This window comes from Pithys albifrons, chromosome 2, assembly GCF_047495875.1.
Source record: "Pithys albifrons albifrons isolate INPA30051 chromosome 2, PitAlb_v1, whole genome shotgun sequence".
Taxonomy (NCBI): Eukaryota; Metazoa; Chordata; class Aves; order Passeriformes; family Thamnophilidae; genus Pithys; species Pithys albifrons.
This window is the reverse complement of record NC_092459.1, coordinates 109185130-109212975: the sequence shown is the minus strand read 5'-3', so window position 1 is coordinate 109212975 and position 27846 is coordinate 109185130. Positions and strand designations below refer to the sequence as shown.

The following is a 27846-nucleotide window of genomic DNA, read 5'->3' as shown; positions in this document are numbered from 1 at the left end:
GCTGCCTTCTTTGTCAGGTGTTCCTTTGATGTAAATTCAGCCACGATCAGATGTGCTGATGGCAGCAAACAGCCAAAGAGAACCAAACGTGCAACCCCACAGTGACCTGCAGAGATTACGCAAGTGGGGCCGGAGACAGATGTGAAGATTAAACACCAACGAGCTGAGAAGTCTTGGGGGAAGTACCCAGCGAGACCAAATAAGCAACACAGACAGAAAATAAGAAAAGAAAGCAGACCAAGGATTGAAGAGACCCTACTAATGCATAAATCAAAGTCTTCCCCTTCCTCGGGATCAGAACTGTTTCACTAATCCCAGTGTCTGCACAGTCCCTTTTTCCTTACATCAAGGAAAGCCTGCCTAGAGCTAATGGCACTCTGGATATCCATCTTCCAGGAGCATACCTTTCCCAAGGGTGGAGGACCAGGAGGCTTGCAAGGCCAGAAAATACTGTGCCTGTATGTAACACAATGCAACTCCATGGCTGTGCCGCCACTTCCCATCCCACAAATCCATCCCTGCCTGCAGCACAACAGCATTTTGCAAGATTTCTTTAAAATTTGGAGAGTAGGGCTCTACTTCTGAAGGTGGAAAGGTTTAATTTGGGGAGGTATAGCATAACACTACATCACTCCACTTTTCATCTGCTGTTAGCAGTGATGTCCTGACCATGCAAGCTCTCAGATTTGAGGACCATTACTGATTTAGGAACCACTTAGCAGTACGCCAGGTGAGAGAGGGTATTAAGACACCCAAATTCATGGGGAAAACACCACCTAAGAAAAGTACTTCTTCCACTGACCAATCTTTCTGCAGCTAAATGAGATCTGATGCCTTACTACAGGCATAGCTATCTTTGAAATCCCTGTTGCAGAGAGCACTTTCTGTATCCCTCAAAAACTGAAGTTCTCTGGCAACACCACCAGAAGAAGTGTAAAGTTCCTCTTATAAACATGCTGAAATCCCCCTTGCCACTGCATACCATGGCTCTTTCCTCTGTCACTTGTACACCAGGGCAGTGACACTGTGTTCACACTTGCAAAATAAGAATGAATTTTCAACCCTGCTGACCAGAAGTGGCAGAATAAGATCAAGATGTCAGCAAGGCAGATTTCTGCACACCAGGCCTATTATTTGCTAATGAGATTTCAGCCATGATCCTCCTGACTCAAAACACACTTCAGAGATTAGAACACTCTGAAACAGGCTGACAGCAAGTCCTGAACTCTCTGCCCCAGTGCTGCGGTGCCCTCAGGCTGGCCTGGGCCATGCTACACCTCGCCAGTGCTAGATCACCTCAGTGGGAATCTTCCTACACCCACTCCCAGTCTCAGGGGACTGTGGCTTTCACAGAGAGATGGGAATTTAAGCAGGGACACTGCAACATTTTGGCAGTGTGCTGAGACAGGTTGGCCTCCACAGTGCCAACACCAGCGCATTGCACAAACCAGACACAGGGAATAGAAGCCTGTGCCAGCTGCAATGGTCCTACAAGCTGGAAAGGCCCAAACTCCTGACCTCTTCAGAATTGGCTCAGGCCTCCTCCTGAATGAAAGAGGAGCTTTCCTAAGGACTGAGCTCGCACTGCCAGCCTGCAAAGGAGCTGCATTGATTTGAAACCTAAGGGACAGCTGTTTGTCCCTCCCTTTCCACCCTGCTTCTTCCTCCCCAGCCAAAGGAGGGGGAAAGTTGCCAGAACAGACTTCATCTAGGTGGCCAAGCATTGAGAAAAAGGGAGAGGACACCCCTTCAAAATGGAAAAGTGGAGGAAATTGTGCCCTTAAGAGCACAAAGCGGCCATACAACTGCTCCTTTTGCCATTGTCAGAGGGAGGCAGCTCAGTCCAAGAGAAAGTGGAGTAACCTGCAGCAGTCCCAACAGCTGCAAAACACCCATCGCCAGCTGCATGTTGATTCTTAACTCGCTTCAGCATTAACTAAGTGACAAAAGGCTTTAGTGCTCCTAATGAAAACACAGTCCCTGCACCCAGTAAAAGAACACAGCCCTGGAAAAAAACCTCACAACTCTTTTTGGTAGTAGAATTCATGTGCAAACAGATTTCAGGTCCAAGTTGCTGAGTTTGGGACAAAACGTTTGATGAGATTTGGGGCCAGGGAGAGAGAGGCAAGGGAGGATTTGAAGGTGTGTGTGGGACACTTCATGACTGCTTTTGATTTGTTTCCAAAATATCTGTGTTTTCTATTTGTGCTAAGGCTCCTTGTAGTTTAAAAGCCAAAATGTGATCCAAAAAGGCCTTATGGACCCTGAGCCAGCCTTTGCATTTTTGAAAGAGTCTGTCAGATACTTCCCACTCTGCTTTGAACTCCTGTGGAAGCTGCTCCCACATCCTTCTCCAAGGCTGCTGTAACTGAAGGGCTTTAGGAACAGATTCAGCAAATCTTGTTGCCTCATCTTCTGTAAACTCCTTGGACTGATGAGCATAAAGGAGTAAAAAAAAAAAAATCAGCAGTCCAGTTACTCATAGAGTGTCTGGACATGGCTGCCAGCATTTACTTGTTCTTTCCAGGCATTCTCCTCACACCCTTTTCCCCAACTGAAAAAGACCTGAAAAACCAGCTCCAACCACAGGAAAACTCACAAATCAGACAGTATCGCAGCTCTGCAGACCGAGTGACAGCCCAGGGGGACACTGGAATAGACATCAGACAGAGACAGTTCTGCCACAGTCACACAGGTGTGTCTTCTTCACATCCCACTGTACCTCAGTCTGTCACTCTGACCATACAGCTGGCTCTGGAAAAGCATGTTGGGATATAGCTGTGTGGCAGGAGCAGCAGGACTGCCCTCTTTCCCCATGTCACCGTGGCCAAGACTTGTTGCTATCTAGGGCAGACCTTTGCTAGCTGTTCTTTTGAGTATTTATACCAACAGTTAACTCTTGGAAATACCACTGGGACTAGCACTGGAGAAGCCAATTTTCTGGTTTTTTCACTACTAGAGCTAGGAGTCTGTAACAAATTCCCTGAAGTGGCACCAGGCGCTGTAACCATGGCACCAAAAGTGGTTGGGGCGGGATGGACTTTCATCCCCAGGATACAAGACACAAATCCAGAGGGTTTCCCCCTCTGCAGAGGCAGCCCAGCCATGGCACAGTGTGGCTCAGGAGGATGGAGCTGAACACCAGAGTGGCCTTTGGGGTTCGTACTGCAGCAAGGTTTGGGGTGCACAAGATGCAGCTCCCTGAGGCTTGCTGGATAACTCCTTTTCCTACGAGGCATCCTCCTGAGGAGCTGGAGGCCAGGCGACAAGTTAAGGTCTGATCCAAAGAACTTGCTTCTCTCCCCTTCTGTAATGCCACCTGGAGCCCAGATCAGGCAAGACAATGCTTCCTGCCATTTATAAGATTATCTTGAAAACTACACCTGGCCCCAGTGAGCTGCACTCACTGCAGTTCTGTGCTGAGGGAAACAAATACCAAGTGTTTTATCGCTTAAAGAGTCAAAAACAATTGAGACACATTTCATTGCAAAAGTGGAGACAAAGGCACAGACAAGGCTGCTGAGTTGAAACTGCCCCTCTGCTTCCCCTCCCTCCCTACTTAATAACTTCATTGCTTTAAATATGGGAGGGGAGGCTCACACAATGGCAACAATCCTAGTGGAAAATCTACTTGTATTCCAAGGGAATTTGCTTGCTAGACCTGGAGTCAACCATGCAAACACTTGCAGCATGGAACCGCACATGCACATGTACTAGAAAACCCTCAAGATCCAGCCCTAGCAAGCAAGGATAAGTCACAACAGCACTATTGCCAGCAGGTGTGGCAAATGCCACCTTGGTCACACAACCAGTGAGAACACACATGATAGCCCAGCAGAACTCCACAGGGAATACAGCCCAAGAGGGGCAGCTTTGTTCTGATGCCTCAGATCAGTTTACTGCACACAATGGGTACATATTCTACACATACAAAACTATGCCAAAAAGATCATTAAGCATATGGAAAACCATGCCAGAAGAATCATAAAGTCTCCTTAAGCAAACATTAAAACTATGTACAATACCTTCATTTTGACTCTCCTTTGAATTATTTTGTTTTCCACAGGATCACTGTGCCTTGAGTTCAATGAGAAGGATTTTCTCATATTCCAGAAGTAGTCCCAAGCCTTATGTAAGGCACACAATCCAATCACTATGTGGAGCACAGCCCTAGGAACCGCTGCAGACAAATGCCAGGTGAGTGGAGTCCTGACAGAACCAGTGGAGCTGCAGAGGAAGACTGAGAAACCCTACACTAGGAACATACGTTTCTTGGTGACCATAAGACAGCCAGCATTCCCCTATGCCTTTGAGATGTGTGTGAGACCTGGATCAGCTGAGTCCTTCCCAGATCCTGCTGGCAAAGAGGAGCATGGCATTTCACACAGAGGTAATCTCTGCAGCAAGGCTGTAACAGGGTTAACAATGTGTATCACAGTTCTAAGTACAGGTTGACAGGATGAAAACAAGAGCTTCATCAGTTTTGGGTGCTTCACACGTGCTCCTGACCCCCAGTGTCACAGAGCCACCACTGTGTATCAAACAAGCAAAGCTCCTAATTGCTTCAGCTACATCACAGGGAAATTAGCATTTCTGCACATCCCAATCAGGCAACTCATGCTGGGCACCGAATGACAGAAGTGCACAAGTGACCTCCTGCAAAAAAGCTGGCATGGCCAGCTGCTTCCAGCCAGGAGAGCCTTGCACTCCACTGTGGCTTCTCCACAATTTCCACATAAGGCCATCCATTCTCTTCAGCTGTATGAAGCAGAGGCCCTGCAGAGAGGAGTTTCACTGCACTATGCTGATTCAGAGAATAAATCTGCACAAGGCATGAGGCAAGGATCAGGTGAAGACAGGAGGATATGTAAGTAACAACTGTCACATTGCAGACACATGACACGACTGAAGCTGCAGTTCCAAATCACAGTGGCAGAGCTTTGCTTTGAAGGATTTGGTTTTATACCTACAGTCTGGATTTAAAATGTACCTCCTTATCTAAAAATAACTTTTGAAAAAGGTATTTTAACATCTGGACATGTATCAATGTTAAAACAGGCACCAGCAGCTGCATTTAAACCCCTTAGGTCTGCAGTCCAGCTCTCTGCCCAAAATAATTGATAGCAAAGCCAGGCTGTGGCGATGCACAGAACTCACACTCACCCCATGGGTTTGACACATTTTCTCTGCAGTACAGTAACTCAGGCACTTGGGTCTCTGAGGCTTAGTTTCAGATTTTGGAGAAAAGCAGTCAGTGGGCACAGTGTGTGCACCTGTAATCCATCCCAGGCTTTCCCTTCTCTCCAAATGCTCCTGCTCCTCACGCTTGTATCCCACTTTCTCCACCACCTGCTCTTCCTAGAGCTATCCCGGCTGCTTAAACTCTGAGTCCTGCTTCACCTTCTTACTTCCCTCCTCAGAGCTGCTCCTGTGGTTTTGCTTTGTATTTATTTCCAGCTCCTCCTTCCCTTCTTTTTAGCCCTCTAAATCTGAAGTTGTTGTTTCTTGCTGTTTCCTTTCACATTACAGGTTCTCCTGAGGTAGTAGACCAGGCTGCTTGCTTGCCTTTTGTGGCTGTGCTCTTTGGCACAGATGATGAAAAACTTCTCTGCTTTTGTAGCAAACACTTCTAGCAGGTGCTATGTAATTATTAGATGCCATATGATTTTATAAATGGAAGTGTATTTTGCAGCTATCCTGTATTTTGAGAGTGCTCTGAAATCTAAAAGATAATTATGCAGAGGTGCCGAGCTGGCACAAAAAGGTTGCACCCAGATGTAAATGGTTGGGCCAAGGGTGATCCATCTGACACACACTGAACTAAGTCTCTCTCACATGCTAAGAAGACTACTGGATATTCAGCTCAAGCACAGCAGTCCAACAACAAAACTTCCCACATGACAATTTCATTACCAGGTAAAATGCTGTACAACAATTCAACATGATGAAGAGTTAACTTCAGTACACACTAATTGCATATGAGGCTGCCTCATACATTGTCTGCAGGCTTTACTTTTGGCATCTCAAAATGAATCTGTCGAGCGGGTGATATTCTGAGAAGGGCTGAGACTCTCCAGTGCTGTGGGCAGTGCAGCACTGCTCACACCTGCAGCTGGGGGTGATGCCCCAGGCAAGGCAGGGCTGAACCCCCGAGTGTCAGAGTGCAGCCCTCTGGATAACACAAGCAGAGTGCAGCTCTTCTTAGCAGTCAGTCAGGAGCCTGCAGCTCACTTCACAGTGGGATCTCTGGACTTTGCTTCATGGCCATGTGCCAACTCAGGCAATTGCATCTGAACCGAGTGTCCTGTGCTGTTTGTGCTGGGCGGGCACACGAGCATCTCGCTACTGACTGACACCAGCTCTGGAGTGAAAGTGATGCACACTGACAGGCTGATGACAATGCCCAGCAACACATATGTGCAGAAAGTATCAATTACCATCCTGCCCATAAAGCTACTGGCAAGATTAAACTAGATAAGGCATGCTGTGTCAGTGGGAACAGCACGATCCTGATGCAGCCGGATCTGCTGGACAGAACTTTCTGCGTAAGAACAAAGCTGCCTGTACAAGACAGGAGGAGAGAGGCAGAGGATCCTGTCTGTTCATCCCACCACCAAGCAAAAAGGAGACTTAAACTGAGACAAAAAGCAGTGCCGCACTTTAAGGCAGGCAGCATCCACTTCAAAAGGCTGAATTTGGATGTAAGCTTTATGTTTTTCAGCAGTGTGAAGGTCTGTGGGATGCAATTTTTTTTTCCCCTGGGGCAGAGAGAACATAAAACCCCCATAAACACACTCTGGGTAATACCAGGTTTCACAAAGTTTCAGATTGGTACATCAGTCACAATAGAAATCTCTTTTTCCCCCTCCCCCATCCACGGCAGCCCACCAGAACTGCACTCGGAGACGGGAAGACAAATGGGCAGCTGCCTCTGGAGGCAATTGTGAGGAGACTAAAGATCAACTTGCAGCTGGCACTTCCACCCCCACCTCTCCTTAATACTTCAGTCCACTCACTGCCAGACAAGGATCATGAGTCAGCTCCTAAACATATTCTCCTTGAAACAATAGCTATAGCTCTCTGCTGCAGCTATCCCACTGCTCCGGCTCCAAGGGACACGCCACAGCCATGGAAACAAAGGGACCAATTTTAACCTACAGCAGCCCAACAGCAGAACTGAATGATATAATAAGCATGCACCAAAGAATACTATGCTAAACCTGGGAGATTAGCAGAGCTAATTTTGACATGTAACAGGCATGAAGTCAGTACTGTAATGAAAATCTGCAGGAACTGCAAGCAGAAGTGACTTTGGGGCTACACAGAAAGGCAGATGGCTTTTGCATAAACCTTTTCTGCTGTAACAGGGTGCAGTTTGATACCACAGCATTGTACACTGCAGTACTAATTAGAGGGCAAAGGAGACAATTTAGCTTTTACAAATGAATTTTATCACAGGCATAGGAGCTGCTGCTCTCTCAATTCTGAGCAGCCACCCCTCACTGAAACTCCTGAAACTCACTGAAACCCCAGCACTCGTCCCTCAAGGACATTTCAAGAAGTAAAAAGCTGCTTTTTGCAAGGACATTTCTGCTTACCCAGCTAATGACATCAAACTCGAGCTTTCCTGACCCAAGTGCTGTCAGAAAATAAAGAATTCAAAGAACAGGTAAGAAAACACACTGGAGATTTCTCAGAACTAGATGTTAAGTGATGAATTGGTGATGACTACCAAGCACTTGAAGAGTTGTGCACGCAGCAAAGGTTAGACATGGGAGAGTCTGTGTCTGTGCACCCTAAAGAAATATCAGCGCCCAGAATATGCCTTACCTGAGACCCTCTGAAGAGATGCTGCTGCCAGAGCTACAGTGCAAGCTGATCTGTTAGGGGATGTCAGCAATAGCTATGTTAACATTTTTATTTCTAGATAAGAAATAGGCAAAACCAGTTGTCCTTTCTCACCTCACCATAACTGGTGTTTGTTTTAATCCCAAATCTATTTTGAAGAAGTCTCTAACCCAAAACACCATGAGCCACACTGCCCTACAAATGCCAGAAGGCAAGCTGGAGTCAGAAATGAGAAGACTAAATCACAACAGGGTAAAGAGGATAATAAAAGGAAAGTCTGCAGGGCCCTGCCAGGTGTGGTTTGTGGGACTGAGAAACACAATTTGGAAGGTCCTACCATTAATACAGGGCATCAATTCTACAATCCACAGAAACGGGACTATGGCATACATTCTGTATAAAAAGACAGCAGGCTGTACTACATATGTATCTTTTAAATTATTTTATTTTGTGTAAGCTAAAAGGAAATTTACACACTTAAATCTCAAAAGACCTTGGGCATGCATATTGACCTTTTTAGAGGTTCTTCGACATAGCTCTCTTTTTTCCATAGGAATTTCCCCAGACATTTACAACCCATAGTTTTTTACTGTATATACAGCCTAAAACCATAGCAATCTATGATTATGTCATTTTACACTGTGCAAAATCAAACAGGAATAGTGGTACAACAGAACATAAAAATTTTTAACAGGTAAATTTCATTGTAAGACATTCATATTGTTTTGGTCCTTCTTTTCCAAATCAAACTGATTTAAAAGCAGACAACCTTCTAATGACCCCAAAAAAATCAAGTGTTCAGACAGTAATCCATAACTGGAACAAGAAGTTACTGACAGCATACCTTTCAGAAGGCTATATAGTGACAGAGCCATACTATTGAAGTTTAAGAACATAAAAACTGATCAGCCAACTAATCAAACAGGGGGAGGGGATGGGGCAAAAAAGGGAAAAACACATCTTATGCTTGTTAAAACACAAAAGAAATTACTGGGTTTTAAAGAAACAGTAACTGAGAAACCCACAAAGGGCCAACATAACCTTTTGATTTTTTTTCCAGCAAGAAGTGTTTTAATATATGCAGGAAAGAAAAAGCTGCTCAATGCAATCTGAAAGTCTTAAGGGGGAACTTCACAGATCGTGAAGATTGAAGTTTTCATTATGTGTTTATAGAACGTTTTTTTTTTAACTTTTTAAAGTTTTGTAAGAAGGACACCACCAGTGTATTTCACAAAGACATAAATGTATACAGCCCAGCACAACAAAAAGAATAGATCTTCAAAAAGATTTACCCCCAATTATTTACATTTTTCTCTAATATAAATTTAGGACTCCAGTATGTAAATAAATATACATTACTATGTATACCTTTCTAGTGCTGCTTACCAACAAATCATCTGAACTTGATTTTTTTTAATTAAAGCAAGATTGCTTTTAAGACCCACAGAGGGAAGGAAAAAAATCAATAGAAAATGTCCAATTCACATCACTTTAGTCTACCTTTTCTTGGCAGCTTGTTGAAGGTGTTAATGTGGCTGGGAACATCAACACCTTGGCATGCATGAAAGTTAAGTCAGGAAGGCTAGAAATCACCTTGGCAGCCTCTTCACTAAGATGTTCTTCCTTCTTAGGCTTCCTGTTGAGAAGAAAAGAACAAAGTGCATTAATCCAGCACCTGATATCCCTGGGATCACTGAAAGAATCACTGATTGAAACAACATTCTGTCAGCTTGTCTCCCACTGACAGGCACTCCTGTAAGCTACTTGAAGGTAGTCTAATGTTATAGTACCTACCTGCCTACCAATAATGTGTTAACATAGAAAGTCAGATAAATGTTCCTGTCTATATTGTTCCAATAAGAAAAAAAAGTCCTATTAAAATTAAAATTTTTATATATGATTTTTTTCCTTTTTTTGGCAGCTTCAAGAGTGAAGAGACTCGCTTGAAGAGACAACCATGCCATATTCTAGAGATAAAACAATAGCAGCATTAGTTCTAAACTACCTAAATCTGGCACAGCATTCAAAAATAAAGTGGAAAAATCTTAAAAGGACATTCTCAATAATTTTAAAATCAAAAAGTACTTATGCTGTGTTTCCAACATGACTGTTCTCAGACTATACATCATGCACTCTACACTGTGATCCACAAACTCACTTCTCCCTCAGGACTCAGCAGCAGCAAAAGGTGGCTCACAATGTGTAGCTACTTGCTTTGAAGTGCAGTGGGATGAGGAGCCATGATGATACATACAGCAGTTTGGGAATCATTGGGTTTGCTTTGCCTTTTGCATTATTCACAAGAATTACTGAGCACAAATGAATAAAGAGGTCTGAATCCCATGTGCTTGGTTCTCACTATTATGCAAAAACCTCACACTTCCCAAGGAAAATGAAGCCTGGCTCAGAGTGCTACAGACCCCCCTCCCTTGCCCAAACACCCAGAGTTTACAGACATCTGCCTTACCTTCCAAGAACACTGCCTCCCTACTACCAAAAATACTCCATTTGCCATCAAACATTATTCCAGTTACAGAAAGGCACCTGCTAAGTCCTACAACAACACAAGAAATTCCAGCTGAATAAGCTCCATCACCTTTGGGACAAAAAGCTGAGAGAAAAGGCTTGAATTAAATAAACTGCTTTCCCTAGAACACTTCAGAAGTTTCCTTTCTTATCTTATCTATAAACTTTAAACGGAGCCCATGAGAGGGCAATGACCACTCCAATCACGAAGCAGCATGTACTTGTATTTTCTTTGGTCAGCACCATGGGAATTGCTTCCTCAGCTGATCAGAGACCAGGGGAGAGCAAGGGGCTACAGCAGGCTCAGAATTCCCTAGCCAGGAGAAGAAAAAAAGAGCTGGAGTCAAACTCATCCTTGACATCACTGATCATTGCGTTGACACTGAGCTATCATTTTGTTTTCTACTTGAAATCTCCAGTTGATGAAAGTTCTCTAGATGAGGCCATGTAAATACTAAATCTGATTTACCTTCACCAAAATAGCCATTTTTTTTTCACTGCTGCAGTGGAATTTCATGAGCTACTGACTAGGCAGATTACCAAATTCTGGAGGATGAACAAAGCTGTGTGCTGGATTTACTGAAGGGAAAAGCAGAGAGCCAATATGTGCCTCCTCTAACAACTTCACAGTCAGCTCTGTTTGCACTCAAAGGACTATCTCTGAGCTGTTGAAATGTGGTTCTCACCCACCACTGTGTTATCAGTATCTGGTGCCACTATTAATAATCACTTACCACAAGCCTCTTAAAGGTACAAACTCCTGGTGATCAAGGACTTAGAGCTAACAAAGGAGTGTTTGACAGAGGAAGCCAAAGAAGAGGCTGACTCGGAGATGTTCCTGTAATTGTTAATCAGGCAAGATGGAGCTCATACACTCCTTGCTATTTTTATGCCTTTCCCTCCCCTGCTCAACCAGGGCATGCCAAGAAATGCCCTGCTGGGTTCCAGAGGCAGTGCTGCATTTTATTTGGTGGCCACATGCAGGACCTTTACCACAGGACAATGCTACCACTCTTGCTGTACCAACATCACTGCAGAACAGGCACACTAGTGAGCCCAGTCAGGGCTGAATCTCACCCACTTACTGAGGGCTGCCCTCCTGGCTGGAGGCCCTTTAAAAGAATTTATTTACTTAACCTGTAATGTAAAAAGTATAAAGAATGACAAGCTAACACAGTAACACAACAGACTTAACTATGTTATATGTATGTAGTTACTTAACTATGATCAAGGTAGTGGTATAGATACAACCACTTGGCCATGAGGCTCAAACCCTTTTTTGAAACCATCTCAGTGCAAAAAAAGGTGAATTCTCCATTCCTCAATGGAGAAGGGCAGGTTTCTCTGCAATACAATAAAACTGGACACTGCAAGCACCCTTCTGGGTAAGAGTCAACACTTTTGGTAGCAAATATCACCAGGGCAAACCTAAAGAATTACTAAGTCTCTGAATTTAAAAGACAAAGTAGCATCATCACTGCAGACAGATTTTAGCCTTGAAACTTCCCAAACTGCCTAACAACTGTGATGCCCTTTGATAGAGGCAAGGGAAATAAATGCATTAATTTCAGTCACCACTTGTGCTGAAGATGTTCCCATTGTCAAGAGCTTCTTTTGCTGAACCCTGGTCAGTGGAGGGGACATTGCAGAGCTTGTCCTGATCATATCCTCCTAATCTGTAGATACCATGGTTTAAAGAACAGACACCCAAGTGAGCAGAGTGTCAATGGCAGCTGCAGGACTTCTGTCTGCTTTGAAACAAGAACTTTTCATTCCTAAAACATGGAATGACCCAGCCCTCACTCAAAACAAGGTCTCTGCCTCATTCAGGTTTTAACACTATCCTCCACAGCACACTGTGTCCCCATCCACCTCTTCTCTTACACAAGGTTATGTTTTCTCCCGAGAGGACAGAAAGGATGCCCCTACACAGGCAATTGTGCCAGTGCCTCTACCTGTGGGCATTAAGTTTCATTTTAAAAGGCATGTGAACACTAAGCCACAAGAAATGAGCCAGACTGACGGGCAGGAAAGCTGTTGGAAGATGATTTAGCAAGAAATAGGGAATGCTTTGTCGATGCGTCACTCACACCTCACTGTTCTGTTTTGCATTCCAGCCCCTTCCTGCAGCATTCAAGTCTTTCAGGATTTCAGTCATCTCTCATGTTTGCAAAGGGTTTTGTGGATAGTACCAGCAAGGCCAGGCTTTATCAGCAACAAGGAGCTGATTAGAGAAACGCACTTTAAAAACACGCTGTAATTAAGAGTTAGTTTGCTCCATCCAACACCGTCCCCAAGGAGCATTTTCAGTTCACATCCAGGTTTCGGCCATTTCTTGGAAAAGTACCAGTGCTCTGCTTTCCTTCAACAAGACAGCAGATAAACTTTTGATCTCTGCCAATTCTATGGAAGCAGGCAAGGCTGCAGAGTCTCTCTGGAATGCTGCCCTGGGTCCTTGACCTTCAGCACTTACTGCTGCTGTCAAGGTTTGAGGCTCAAGCTGAGGGGGAAGTTTCCCCTTCTCTCCCAATACCTTCCTTCTGGAAAACAGACTTTCTGGTTCAAGAGATGGCTTTGCAAGAAAAAGATGGAGCTACTTTAGACAAAGATAACTCCTCACATGGCATCCTACAGCTGAACAATGCTATTTTCATTCTACACATTACCCTAAAGGTCCTGAGCTCAGGCAAGCTGCAGACATGGCAAAGTCTCAGCACAGCCCAAGTTGCCATCAAAGCCACTGGTTCCATCTTCCCCAAACAGTTACCACGGATACCTAATAGTCCATATTTCCAGGCTGCTGCATGAACATCATCCTCATTGAGTTGGCTCTACCAGCCACTCCTATTTCAAATTCTACAGTTCATTACAAGAGAATAAAAATTTTGAAAGAAAAACATCTTTATTACAAAAAGCTAACATTCTGCAAACATATTTGGCATAGTGTTCAGATGAGACCACATTATTTCTCTGAAGGCTTCTAGCTTGAAAAAACAGACTGCTTTTCTTTTGAAGAGAATGAAATCAAGAAGAAAAAGAGCACTTGATGTTTTTTAAAATTCAGAGTTGACAAAAACATATAAAATGTATTAAACACTGAATGCAGCTTCTTTAAAACAGCTAATCCCTGTATGTGTCTGAACTTCACCTCCAAGCCTGAAGTCCCCTGCCTGACATATTGCTACACCACAGATCTAGTATCTCTTCCTATTGGGAAGCAATGCTCTCCAGCACAGGGGAAGAACGCTGACATCTGGATAAAGAGCTTTAAGTGCACAAGTAAGAGCTTTCAAGTGCATTGTGGAAGCACTGGAAAAAAATATTCAAACTCCTCATACCAGAAAAAACAGCAATACAGAAAAACGAGGGTCAACACTCATTTAAGCAAAGCAGACTTCTCTGGTGCTTTTTAAGTAAAAAGTAAGCTAAGACATCTTAAAGCAAGCAGGCAGGTACAAAACTATGAATGGAAATAAATAAAGGTACATTTGGAGTTTGCATGTCCTGCTGCAGTTACTTCTAAATTAGGCTTAGAATATAATACAAAAGTATTTCAACTGTATCTATGTTTTCTAATATGTGAAAATCAAACTTTTCCACTAGTCTATCTTCAGGAAGAGCACATGGACTCCATGGATAGAAAAAGAGGCAATCCAAAAGCAGAGATCCAAAATCAGCACTGAAGTGGGGAGTTCCCTCTAGTGGTTCTCGCTGGAAATTTCAGGGTTTGTTGATCTTTTTTTATTTCATATTCACTTTCAAAATGATCACTGCAGGAAAGTACGACAGTTTTCTCAGCGAAGGAACAATTTTTTTAAAAGAGCTATTGAAAATTATAGTTCTGCTAATTCGAAGCAAGCCAGCTCTGCCCCACCATTCCCATGCCTCCTCCTGGTGCCCTGCTGCAGGAAAACACATCTATCTTAGAGTGCTGAATAAACCCTACAGCTCACTCACTTATGAGGGTATGTTACTATCTGTTTGTTGCATGTTAAGGCACACACTTCCAAAACACTAATATTTTACTTTGGTGAGCATCCCTCAGTGATTCTTTTAATGAGCACAGACATTAATTATATGTTAAGACAAAGATACACATTAAAAAAAAAGAATACAAGCTTATAAATGGAGAGACTACTCTGTACCAATTCAACAGGCCAGACTTCAAGACAGACATTTGACACCTGAAGACTTTCTACAGATTCTGCTATAAAAAAGCCCAAACTACTTCACATGTGCTCCACAGAATCAGAAAGGACATCCTAAACCAACTACATGCTTGCTCCTTAACCTGCAACATCTCAAAACTAAACTGATGTTTGGTCACTTAAGTTTCAATAGGTGCTCAAAATATTTGCGAAGGGACAAATATAGTTGCAATTATTAGTCTGTTTAATGATTTTACTTGTGGAACATTCTATATTTATAAATTACAGAGGTCCAAGGAGAGTTTTCTCTCACAGTCCTAGGGCTCTGAACTGTGTGGTTCAGTTTACCCTCCCATTCTTAGGAACCAGTTGGGGTGTACAGAGTGTCACCTTCTCCAGTTCAGTCTTTGGCTCCAGCTTTTCAACTGCTGATCTGTCTCTTTCAGCTCATGAACTTTCTCCCATCTTATTTTATAGCCCTGTTGCAATTTCAAATATGAACTACAGTACAGTGTATTTCAGAGTTAAAATTTAATTATTAAATTTAAGGCTTCTAATAATTCAGGAACTTTTGCCCTAAAACCAGCACACACATTTATACCTCACATTTCACGCCACCCTTGCAAACAGAGTTAAAATGTGCAGGGAAGAGCATTGTATTTACCTTGTGGACGTGCTTGCCTTCTCCACTGTGGACATGAGCCTTGCAAACGCATCAGTCACTCTGTTGCTTGCATTGGAAGTTTCCAGTTTTGAAGTTGTCAATTCATACAACTCAGGATCCACACCTTGTAGTACAAAACAACAATCAGTGATGGTTGGAGGCAAGTACAGTCATAATTAGTCACAGACCAACTTGCTAGAGACTAATTTCTGTAAACATCTGAATCATTTATAATTTCAAGATACATGAAAAGAACACAACAGAACATGTTTGTATTTCTGAAGCATCATCCTGTCTCCCCATCCTTTTTCAGCAGCTTTTTCAATTGTACTACAAAACACACACACTTTGGATCAAGTCTGGCATACAAGGTCTCAGTCTATGAGTAAACAAAACCAATTTGATTTACTTTTTAGTGTGAAACCTCTGTAAAGGTGTCAGCTGTGTCAAGATGGATTGTTTCAATTACTTCAACTCAACTGCCTGCATTAAAAGAACACTGCATGTTAACAGGCACCAACCCTTCACTGGGAGGTTACAAACAACACTGCATTCAGAGTGCATTCAGTGTCTTGCTTTTCACTATGGGCTGTGCTGAAATCTCAGGTGAGGAAAAGCAGCTTTTATGAAACACAGAAGTGGAATGGTATTAAAAAAGTTACACACTAATATGTATAGTACTATCAAAACTTTTAGTCTGAGCTCCCATTTAATCTCTCAAGTATTTCTAAAGCATTAAGTATCTGGATGTTTCAGCTTTGAATTCCTAGTTTCAGGTATCTAAGTCAGACACTGACTTTTGACATCACACAGGCTGGGAATGGATTTCAAATTTTATCAGCAGAGGTCATTCTGAAAACACTGCACACAATGGAAACCTGCATCCAAAAAACACACATGTATGAGTTAAATTCTACCTGTTTGGTATCAAACATCACATCTCAGCAGGAAGTAGCTCTAGGCTTTCCAGATATTATGTATTATTTCTTAAAGAAAATCTAGGAATTAGAATTATCATTATATATCAAGAGGAAAGATGCTTACAACAGATTTTGTTGCTCAGAAGGATTTTGAATAGGTGATTAGAGTTTCAGGTATGTTATGCTTTGTATGTACATGTGCTATTCACAATTTGAAGTATTTTTCAAAAACTGCACAGAACTTTTGTACACAAACCCTGTGTTTCACAAACACCTGGGCCTTAAAAAAGTGTCACGCTTGTGTTGTACTTTGGGCACAAATTAATTGTTTTATTGTAAGGAAACTAAGATGATCAAAATGTAAAACTGAGAAAATCATCTAGTTAAGCTGCAGGAGGTGGGGAGATTTGTTCCATATTACATGAATTGCTTTGAAATTAATCAGCTGTCCTTTCAATATAGATTTTTTTAAGTCAGTTTGATCCAGTTCCATGCAAAATATCAAATATGTACTGTCCTGAGACCAGCATACCAAGACTTTTAGTACTGTCAGATGTTTACAGAAGTTGGAAATAGGAAAAAGCCCAAATATTCCATAAAATATCCACTTTCAATCAGGGAGAGGAAGCCTTGAAGAAACACACTTTGACTTGCAGAAGCCGAGAAATCCCATTAAGGTACAAATAGGAAAGCTAATTGAAACGAGGAGCCCTTTGACATGCAACTCTGCAACAAACATTAAATGCAACCTTGTAAGTTACATCATTTAGATATTCTCATTTCCAGCCCTGAATTCATTTTTGCTGTAGAGATGTCACTGCTCAATTTACTGTTCTTTAGGCAGTTCTTACTCAGCTACATTTATGTTAAACTAATAACACGAAATATAAAATACACTAAATTGTGGGAATGTAGTAGAAATTAGTAACTCACTGTTCATGATGCAGAATGCAAATTTTTATTAAAAAGTTATTTTGGCTACTGAAAAATCAGACTGAGAAGAATCCAGTATTGATCTATAGCAAGTAAAACTACGGTCTTCAAAGAAAGAATAAACTTCTACTACTGACAAAAGTTTCTTCTTTAAGCCAAGGGATCTAGCAATTTGTCTTTCAATTCTTATATTTATTTTTTTAAGAGTTGCATATTCTCCATTTTATTCAAATGATGCGAGAATATTTAAGGAAAGCACTGCAAAACCTTAATGAGATAGTGAAGGAAAGTTAGTCAACCAAACCCCACACAAAGCTCCTAAACACACACACAAACACACAAGCTGCAAGCCATGAAACAAATGACTTTCCCAGAAACAAGTCAGGAGGAAAAAAAACCAAACCAAAAAAACCCAACAAAACAAACAAAAATAGGCACTATAGGGCATACCAGGGAAGGTGATAATACCTGTAACTTCATGGAACAACAACATAAAAAATAAAATGTAATAAAAGGCTAACAAAGTATTCCTCCAGAAATCCCTTCCAGTGTGCACTCCACTTGCACAAGCAATAATTCATGTACTGGTGGTGATTGTGTCAGTGACTTGCACACACAAAAAAATCTGTAAGACTCAAGCACTTTGACTTTACTAGCTATGACTCCCATGACAAACCTGACAGCTTTCATCTGATAATCACATTTCTCAAGGGTGGAATAAAAAGACAATTAGATTGCCATGCCACAAAATGGCCTTCAGTGACCAGATTTCAAAACTAAAAAAGTGTGTTTCTAAAACCAAAAAATAGTAATTATAATCACTTATTTGTTTATGTGGGAGATCCCCCAATATCTTCAGAATTGATTTTTAAAATGAAAATCACTAATAGGAAAAATATCCTTCCTATGAAAAAATTGATTATCATGGTTTCAGGCATTGTACTGAAAGAGTCTTTGCCTGATCAACTTCACATGTGCACTAGAATAAATCCCAAAAATGTTAACTTAAACTCCTGCAGAAATTTATTCAAAGTGCAGGTTTTTCACAAGCTCATGTAAAATACTCAGAGCATGTCAAAACCGTGTGATAAACGAATTCAATTCCTTTCACACATTACTCAATGAGAGAGTGGTATTTTGATCTCCTTTTTAAAGGGAGTAAGTTGCAGATAAAGTGTTTTGGCTTTACAATTAACATTCATGAACTTCTAATGTCCCATAAACATGCAATTATCTCCTTTTCTATTACAAATGCTGTTAAAACACTTTTTTCACTTTATCATTAACATTAGTAGTTCACTCAAAGAAAAAAATTTATAGCAGCAAAACCCAGCAGGGCTGTGATAAACCAAGCTCTGCAAATTTATATTCACACACAGGTCCCAAACAACATCATAATCCTATAATTTGAAGGTACTCATTTAGAGGAGAGAGCAAGCCTCATATTTTAGGAATTGTCCCATCTTACACCATTTAAAAAAAAATCTCTTAAGTGCTTAGAAGAGTTAACTTCCGGGATTTCTCATTTGAACCAAGTGTTTTAACATCTTGTTTGCAAAAGCATAAAAGCCATTCATTCCTTCAGCAGCTGACAAATATGGAGCTGACAGTACCTTTTAAATACTTGTACTTGATACAAAACACCAGAAAACAGAACACAGATTAAAGGAAAAAAAATGCAGTAGAGAGACATTTTAGAGAAAGGCAATGTAAAATTTCTCCTTGTTTGTAGGAAAGTCAAGTGATGTGCTCATGCTTTTAGTAAGTCGTTATATTCTTACAGTTGTGGTTTGAACACTCTGCTGACCTGGGATGGTGGTGGTGCTGCTAGAGCTACTGTCATCCACGGGCCCAAAGAAATCAAGGTTCAGAAGAGTGGAACCTCCACTAGCTTGAAATTCAGTGACCGTGTTGGTAGGCAGCCATATAGAAGGTAAGCCAAGGGAGGGGTTTATGTGTAAAAAGGGGTAAGACACACACTTGAACATGCAAGTTATAATTAGTACTCAGTACGCAATTTAAAAATCGACATGAAAACAATGCTTACAGTATTAGTTTGTACCTTCTAGAATGTTAACAACTTAATTCAGTGCACATTTCCTCATGTACAATGCAGCAAGGAAATCAACACTAGTAACTTTAAAATAGAAGTATTTATTTCAATCTAAAAATTAAAGAGAAACCAGCACGACCCAGAGAGAAAGAGGTGATCAGTTAAAGGGAAACAATATATAGGTCAATTGATAGTTAAAATATAGTGGGCTTTTTCTCCCCTCACTGAAATTGAAAGCCATTCTTTCATCAGGAAGACTTAGCAGATCCTCAAATAGCAAAGAACAAAAAGAAAAAAAAACATTTAAAATTTTATTTAGCAGCTTTAAGGTGTTAGTTAGTTATCTTAAAGCAGTGTGACCACTGGGTAACAAATGCCACTCTTATGTCCAGTTCCTCACTGGTAAATTATACTGTTCCCCTTTAGTACTAAAACAGAAATCAAGATACATTTTAAAGTTGTTTGTTAAAAAGAAAGCATGATGATTGACTGAAGTAATAAGACACCAGACAACAGCAAAAGGGTCCATCCAGGCTTTCCTTCAGCACCATATTGCTCTCCAAACTTACATCCCACATGTTCTGAAACAACACAGTGTGGCAACACCAGTGCAGTCAGAGATGCTGCTTATCTGAGCCTGCCCCTGAAAGACTTTTGTGTCAGGAATTAGTTGCTGTCAGCAGGCTCCTCGTAAAGGTATCAGTTTCCTTATGGGTTTCTAGTCTGTCAATCAAACAAGTTTCTAAAACTTGTTTTATTTCCTTTGCATGCACTTACATTTCTGACACTGGAGGCAGTGGCACAACTCACTCTGCTATTAAAATAGACATAGGTGAAGGGTCTTTTATGTGACAACTATATACATTTACAGATACAAATAAGTTTGTAGCTACCTCTTTAATGTATCAGCTGTAATTAGCTCTTCAGTGTAAGCAAAGTGATAATGGATGAAGTCATATTTTTTAAATATAAAATTATCTTTAAATCTGAAAACTTTCAGCTCAAGAAGTGTATATTTTGCAAACAGTTTGTGGTTAAAATATTGTGCTTTGAAGTAGCCACTATACACAAGTTTGTCAAAGGATGTCTAAAGAGATAGCTGACTGGTGAAAAGTACTTTCAAGAAGTAAAATTCCTCAATCTAAAATGTTCGTTTGCTGGATTTCATTATAATCTTCAGTTATACATAATGAATGTTAATGTTGCCACCGTGTCACTAGCATATGGCAGGAATCTAAAATAATACTTAACTTAGTATTTCTCAGACTATGTAATACTTCACATTAGGGGCACTGTTAATCAGAAAGAAAGCCTGAATTTCCAAAGTTAGGAGTAAGAAATAAATATTATATATATATATTTTATATATGTGTGTGTGTATAGATTTTAAAAAAATAATCAGCAGATAGATGTTTGTCTGAACTTTGTAGCTTTCTTATCTCTAGCTCTGGTGCTAGAGGCTCTACGGAGAGACGTACCATCTAAAGGGTTAGTAAGGCCACTGCTACTCCAGTCAAACTGGACAGGTGGTAGAGATTCCTAGAGTTGAAAAGTCAGAAATCAGATTTTATAGTCAGTTCAGGTTACAACAATGCAAAGCAGTTCAAACAACAGATTCTTTTAGCATCGAAACACTAAAAAAAGACAACTAAATGATCAAGCCCCAAATTTTGGGAGGTGTGTATTTTTATTATATGCACTAAAGATTCAAAGTAGGTTTGTTCTACCACAGGAAGTCTCATTAAATTCTGAACAGTACAGATTAGGTAACTTCTAACTCAAATAGGATTTGCAAATTAGCTAAAACACATGAATTGAACAACAAAACTTAAGGCACAGTTGAAAGTTAAACTATTATTACTATTAAACTATTATAAGATGAGGCACTCAGTATAAAAGGGTATGTACACAGAATTACAGGGCAAATGTAGAATTGTGAAAGCTGTCTGTACATCCATGCTTTGTTCTGATACACTATTTACCATCAAACAGCCCATGGTTCTTCTGGTTTGTTTTGCTTTTAAGAGACATAATCCCTACATGTGAAGGATAAACTCAACACCTTCTCCACTACACCCCCTTTAAAAATAAATCTATGTGACGACTTATCCTTTAAACAATGAACTCATCCTTATCTATGTACAGACCATTAGTAGCAATGCTTGAACAAGAGGAGCATGGAAACATTGACTCCTTCTGGGAGCCCATTCTTGGCTTTTCCCTTCCTCTTGTTAAGCCTTTTGGACACAAGCAGGCAGCAGGGACCATGCTCTCTATAGGGCAGGTGTGTTCAGGTGCAGTGTAAACTTGCAAGTGCTGTTCCCTCCTGTATTCTCAGGACACAAACTGATGGGACAGTATCAGACATGTCTAAAATAAGTTGATCTTTTCTACCTCTGTGCATTACATTTCTGCTGCCTCCCCAGTGAAGTCAAGGTAGTCTTGGGAAAGGATGTGCCTGACAGCATGGAAGAAAAGCACTCCAAGTTCTCAGCAATATCACTCAAAACGCACCAGTACTTGTCAAGTTTCCAGTGGCTTTTGTAGAAAGTCAGATTTTAATTTTTAATTTTATTTTTTTGCTTTTAAAACATTCAACCATCCAACACTGATGAAAATGCAGGTTCACTAATTAAGACTGTAGCAACCTGAGCCAGCTTTGGAGTACAACTGAACTCACTGTCAAAGGCTTTTTGTCAGTGATAGATGTTACAAAAAGAAAAACAAAGGAAGACAGAGAATTCTGTATTTACTTATAGTAGATGTCTTGCCTGGACAAATCTTTGCTACCTAATGTCTTGAAAATATTTCCAGTCCTGTGCACAGTTTGAACAGCATTCACTCCATGGAGCTTAAGGAGCTGATCCTACATTTTTTACTTTGCCTTGGTAATGAAATTACTGGCACTGAAATTATTTGCATGCAGATATAATGTTAGCAGAGTGGAAGTTACACCTGATGAAGTAATGATCACTATCATCAGTAGCTTGTTTAAATTTTGTTACATCTGAGATATATTAACATTAAAACGAGTTTGTAGGGGAAAAAAAAAAGGTGGTATGACAATTTAATAGCTTTCTGCCCTGAGCAAAATGAAATCAAATTGAAACTAAGTGGCTTCCTACCAACTCTCACTTAGTGAGGAAAACACCTACTGCATTTTGTGACAAAAGCCTGAGTCAGGACTGATGAGTGTGACAGAACTGCACGGAAAAAGTGGTACCAAGGGCTGGCTAAGCTTCTGCCTTTAATGATGACTTGATTCTCAAGTTTGTCAAGGAAAGGACAAAGGATGTGATGAATTCTTCCTAAAATGAGAAAAAAGGAATCTGACTCCAAATCAGTAAGAATATACTAAGTATATTAGTCTGCTCTGTGGGATGAGGCCATTCTGCTGACTTCAACCACTTTGCAAAGGAGGGGGTAAGTAAAGCAGAACCCACCTATACAGGATGCTGCAAACCCGGGTCTATACAATAGCAAACAAAGAGAAAGGAGAAGGCAGAGGGAAAAGAAAATTAAACAGAAAGTTTTCTGTTTCAGTGACCTCAGCCCCAAGAAAACCAACTACACACTGGGACACCTGAACACAGCATTAAAATTTCAGACACTGGGAACACACCCTGCAAAGGGAATAAAATGTTTTGCCTTTCAGAGACTGTGTGGTTGCTAGACTGCTGCATTTACAATTATTATTTTAATAACATGCTTTAAGGTAAAGTACCCAATCTAAGAGAATACTGAGAAATGGGGCAAACTGCATTTACTCCTCAAGGCCTCCATCTTAGATTACAGGACATGGTACAGAAATGAAAAAACAGACTCAGCTGTCAGAGTACTAGTCTGAATGTCAAGGAAGTAAGAAAAAGGAAATTAAAGTGCCTGCTGGTTTTACTGCATCACATTTCACTTAGATAAAAGTGAGAGATGTTTTCACACTGTAATTTTAGAATGTATTATGTAAGAGCTTTTATAATTTACACAAGTAAAATGTAAATGTTTGTGTCTGTGCCAATAATTACTCAAGGAAAATTAAACAAAGGGGAAAAAAAAGGAAGCATTTTGCTGTCTTAAAGCTGGGGGAAAGATATAAAAGGGCTTGCAGTACAAATATAATGTCAATATTTAGATGGATCCCACAAATGAGCATCATAAACATTCCAAAAAAGGTTTACTTGGAAGTAATTCATACATTTCATTGTGTGTATTCATTGGCAAAATTACATCAGTTCTGAAAATTGCTCTTTTCAGACAACTCCTTTAAGCAACTGTCACATCTGATAGAACAGGAAGTTCTGTAACATCTCTTACCTGAAAATCTTTCTCTTACTCTGTCAACAAAGCTACACATACTCTTGGATCTTTCTCACATGTGTAACTGGAAAGCAGTTCCTGATGGAGCCTTTGGCTGGTGGCCAATAATACGGTAGTTTGCATCTGTCATTGTTAGAAGTCCTGATGGTCTCTTATGTAATTAAAAGTGTTTTTAAAGACTGTCACCCCACAGGGTTTAATTAAGGTTCAGTCCTAGTAGCCAGCAAGTGTAAGATACATATTTCTATTATAACCTGATCCCTAATTCAGTGGCTTACACGCAAGGGATGTGCTGCAATGGGCACCTGCTGAAAACAAGCACTCGTCATTTTCTTCTAGAAAGGTCTGGGTCACTGCAGATTTCTATTCCAATATAACTTACTAAGCAAAATTAGGCAGGTAACTATCAAAGACACATGGTCACAAATAGAGAGAAGAAGCTGCCTTCAAGCAAAAGCAAAAGAGCAGAAATATCTGAACAACTTTACTCAAGAAATCCAAGGAGAAGCAGGTAAGTAAACCCTAAAACAATGTTAATGAGAAAAGGGCACCCAATCAAGAGAAAGCAGTCATCATTAAGTCCACACAGCAACCTCTTCAACAAACACTGGAGTATATTTTAATTGCACTGCCTGAGGACTTGGCTGTGTGTAGGAGCCCACTGGAGCTGCATAAAAAAAAGAAGAGAAGGACACCTGTCTTGGGTCTCACAATCAAAGGGTGCCTATTCCAGCAGCCACTCCTCCCTGCACCTGATGTGCCTTGACAGAGCCTTTTACTTCAGCCCTGGCAAGTCTTTGAGACGTGCTTAGATCAAGGCAACAGTAATCAGGGGATTATTTCATATTCTGTTTACTGCCTTACAGTTATGAGCACAGAGGAACAGAGAAATAAACCCCTCAATTGTCAAGATAAACAACAGATCAAAGAAGAATTTAGATGCTACCTTCAAATATAAAACAGAATGAGTCTACAAAAAATCATCCTTATACAACAAACTAATGTGATGGCAAACCAGTCAGTAACTTGCTTGAGAGAATTCTTACTTTCAAAAATCTTGTCCTTACAGCTTAAATCCCTCAGATGGAAATTTAACCACTACTTGCACGGCCTAACCAATTCAGTGAGACCCTCTGCAGGGAATGAGGGCAAACCACACAGAGTTTAGATCATAACTAGGAAAAAGCATTGCAGCTCACTTACTGCTTTTTACCTCATTCTTTTTATTTCTAATGTTCTCAATTTTAAATCTCTGCATGCTTTCCTCTGTTTGCCTACAACAAAAAAAAATTTAGGAGGCATTTCTATGTTTCTATAAATGTTCTTCCCACTCCTACTTTTGCACCATTGCAGTCTTTCCTCCAAAGTTTCATTCCCTCAGCAGAAAGTCATACACGTACATGCACAGACCTGATCTGTGTACAAGTCCCATAAATGCCAGGCTTTGAACAGAGGAGAACTCTGCTCTTTTCCTTAAGCAAAGACCAGGAATCTATTAACTAGAGCCTCTCCTTCCAAAAAGAAAGCCAATATTATGAAATTTCTGAATATAAGAATGCTAAATCATCACTCTCTGAAAATGGAGAAATTTAGAAGTTTTAACTAAATAATTACACATTACACATATACTTGAAAGATATTGCACCTTAATTAGAGTAAGAAATTTCTGGCTCTACTAAAATTGCCTGTATCTCCATTGAATATTAAACAATGTTCATAGCACAGTCCTTCATGAAATGTTTACCAAAGTTTGGGCATGTCATCTTATTACCACTACAATCTGGAATATTCCTAGAAGGCAGCCTGCACCATGTGAAGTGAAGCTGGATTTTCCCAAAGCAAACAGAAACCACCAAACATTGACAGAAGATGAGACCAGTAAAGAAAGGAATGAGGTCTCTGAGGTGGAGAATTGATCGTTCATGCCCGAAACTCTCTGAATGACACTTAACTGGGGCCTCTTAGGTGTTCTTAATGGTTACAGCTCTAACCCACCTCTTCCTCAAAAGCTTATTTTAGTATTTAACTTTGAGGAAAGAAGTACCTAAGGCCAATAGTGCAGACAACACAGAAGCATCTCAGATGTATTCCTGGACCACAACTACTGAACAGAGATGGCCTTGTTAGAACAAGCTATGGGACAAGATCATCAAACTGTGACAAGTAATGGGAAATTCTGCAGCAGGAATTCATAATTAGACAAGAAGAGAGATTTTGGTAAGCAGAGGTTCTTATTTTCAGCACTAGAACTGCCAAGCAACTGAGAAAATGGCACTTGTCAGAGATGCTGCTACTTCAGGCTCTTGCAGCTCTCTGAGCTGTTTGGTGTATGGTTTATGTTTGGTGTATGGTTTACGTTTTTCCCTCTCTAAAAAGGAGTACTTTGAATGCTGCAAAAAGACAGTAAAATTTTTCTACTTTGTTCACATATAGAAATCAAACCATTGATTTCTTCAGCTCAGACTGGTTGCAGTAATCAGTTACTTTTTCTTACACCCAGTTCAGCTGCTCAGATCCACTACATGTGAAAAGCAGCATAGGAAGCAGCAAATGTGTATTGCTGCATAAAACAACATCAGCTCTGAGCCTACTGACATACTGATACTCAACAATGAGAAATTCTCCTCTGGTGCAAGCATGTCACACTTAGAGCTCTGCATTATGACAGAGAGCAAGCAGCGCAAGAAAATCACTACACTCCTAAGTACCTAAGAGAATAATTCCTTCTGGAATGCCTTCAATCAGAAGTCACAGGCACAGCAGGTAACTAGAGATGCTGGGTAGATTAAGCAAGACCTGCATCAAGGAGGGACACAGCTGATTCTCTGTAGGCCAAGCATCACAGTAGTGACTCTGAAAATGAAATATCTCTGCATATCCCATTAGCTTGTTGACAACCTCACACACTGCAAATGCAACACCTTGAGTATTGTGTTCAGTTCTGGGCCCTTCAGTTCAGGAAAGATCTTGAGGGGCTGGAGCGGGTCCAGAGAAGTGCAACAAGGCTGGTGAAGGGACTGGAGCACAAGTCCTATATGAGGAGAGGCTGAGGGAGCTGGGGTTGTTTAGCCTGGAGAAGGCGAGGCTCAGAGGTGACCTCGTCACTGTCTATAACCACCTGAAGGGAAGTTCTGGCCAGGTGGGGGTTGGTCTCTTCTCCCAGGCACTCAGCAATAGGACAAGGGGGCACGGGCTCAAGCTCTGCCAGAGGAAATTTAAGTTGGATACCAGAAAAAAATTCTTTCCAGAGAGAGTAATCAGGCATTGGAATGGCCTGCCCAGAGAGGGGGTGGGTTCCCCATCCCTGGAGATTTTTAAACTGAGATTGGACATGGCACTGAGTGCCATGATCTGGTAAAGGCACTGGAGTTGGACCAAGAGTTGGACTTGATGATCTCGGAGGTCTTTTCCAACCCAATTGATTCTATGATTCTATGTATGGCACTGAAGTGATCTAATAACATTACATCAAAACAACAATGACAATACAGCATTCATGACATTCCAAAGCTCACTGCTAAACTCCTCTGGATTCATTTTGTATCTGACTTTAAAGACAAGAAGCCAGCAAAGCAAATCTGTTCAAGAGACAATTCAAAATCTGGCACAAAGGGCAACAGAATTCATACAACCAAAAAGTCAGGCATGTATGCTAGCAATGATCACACACAGAATCTGTTTCCAGGCAGCTGAGCTGCTTTTCATGATACCCTGAAGAAGAAAAGGTAAAAGGAAGTGAACATGAGGAGTACACATGGAAATAGGATGATTCAGAAAAAGGTAGGAGGACCTCCAACAATAAGCTCTAGAAGCAGCAAATATGAAGAACTTTAGCCAGAGGTTGGATGAGTCTAATGCTGCATATAAAATTTGGGCAAGTAACTGCCCACTGCTGTGTAACTGTCTCATCAGGACTCTGAAATGCTGGCCACCATCACAGGAACTCCCTTCCAGTCACACATGAAAAGCAGATCCAAGAGCAGGACTTCAATCTGACACAAGCAACACCTGCCTTTTACATACAGGTGTCTTTGAACACACCATCTCAATATTTTTTAAAAAAAGGAAGAGACAAGGCATTCCATTGTTTCCCTCATTCTTTCTTTTCCTCTCCTCACCCTTCTCTGTTTTTTACCTGGAACTGATCAGATGCACATGTGTTCATCTCAGGTGATACAGGAGGTGTCTGTCCTATTGAAGCTATTTTTTCTGCTGCAGATATTGGTTTCAAAGGTTCCTTGGTGGGTTCTAACATACCCTAGAAAATAAATAAAAATCTAAATTAGAAATCACATGCATGCACAGACACATGTATTTATATATATTTCAAGAACTGCACATGCAGAAAACTACAACACACTACTAGGTAGTACTACCCTCAGCTAAGGGGTTGGGGGAAACCATGTATCTTTGGGATGCTTTCACTGAGAGGGGCAGGAG

At 40.9% G+C, this 27846-nt stretch overlaps 1 protein-coding gene across 2 annotated transcripts in view; it reads right to left on the bottom strand.

Annotated features, from left to right (window-relative positions):
* Nucleotides 1–8275: 8275 nt before the first annotated feature.
* Nucleotides 8276–27846, bottom strand: part of AFTPH (aftiphilin) — a 45492-nt gene continuing 25921 nt past the window's right edge. Inside the window, exons 6-10 of one of the 2 annotated variants that reach the window (XM_071582067.1) lie at nucleotides 27542–27664; nucleotides 20571–20631; nucleotides 18847–18930; nucleotides 15187–15310; nucleotides 8276–9484 (exon numbers count right to left, since the gene is read on the bottom strand). In XM_071582067.1, the coding sequence (XP_071438168.1) occupies nucleotides 9340–9484; nucleotides 15187–15310; nucleotides 18847–18930; nucleotides 20571–20631; nucleotides 27542–27664 (537 nt within the window). In that variant the 3' untranslated portion in view covers nucleotides 8276–9339. The remainder of the gene's footprint in view (nucleotides 9485–15186; nucleotides 15311–18846; nucleotides 18931–20570; nucleotides 20632–27541; nucleotides 27665–27846) is intronic. The other variant, XM_071582068.1, reaches the window with a different exon arrangement.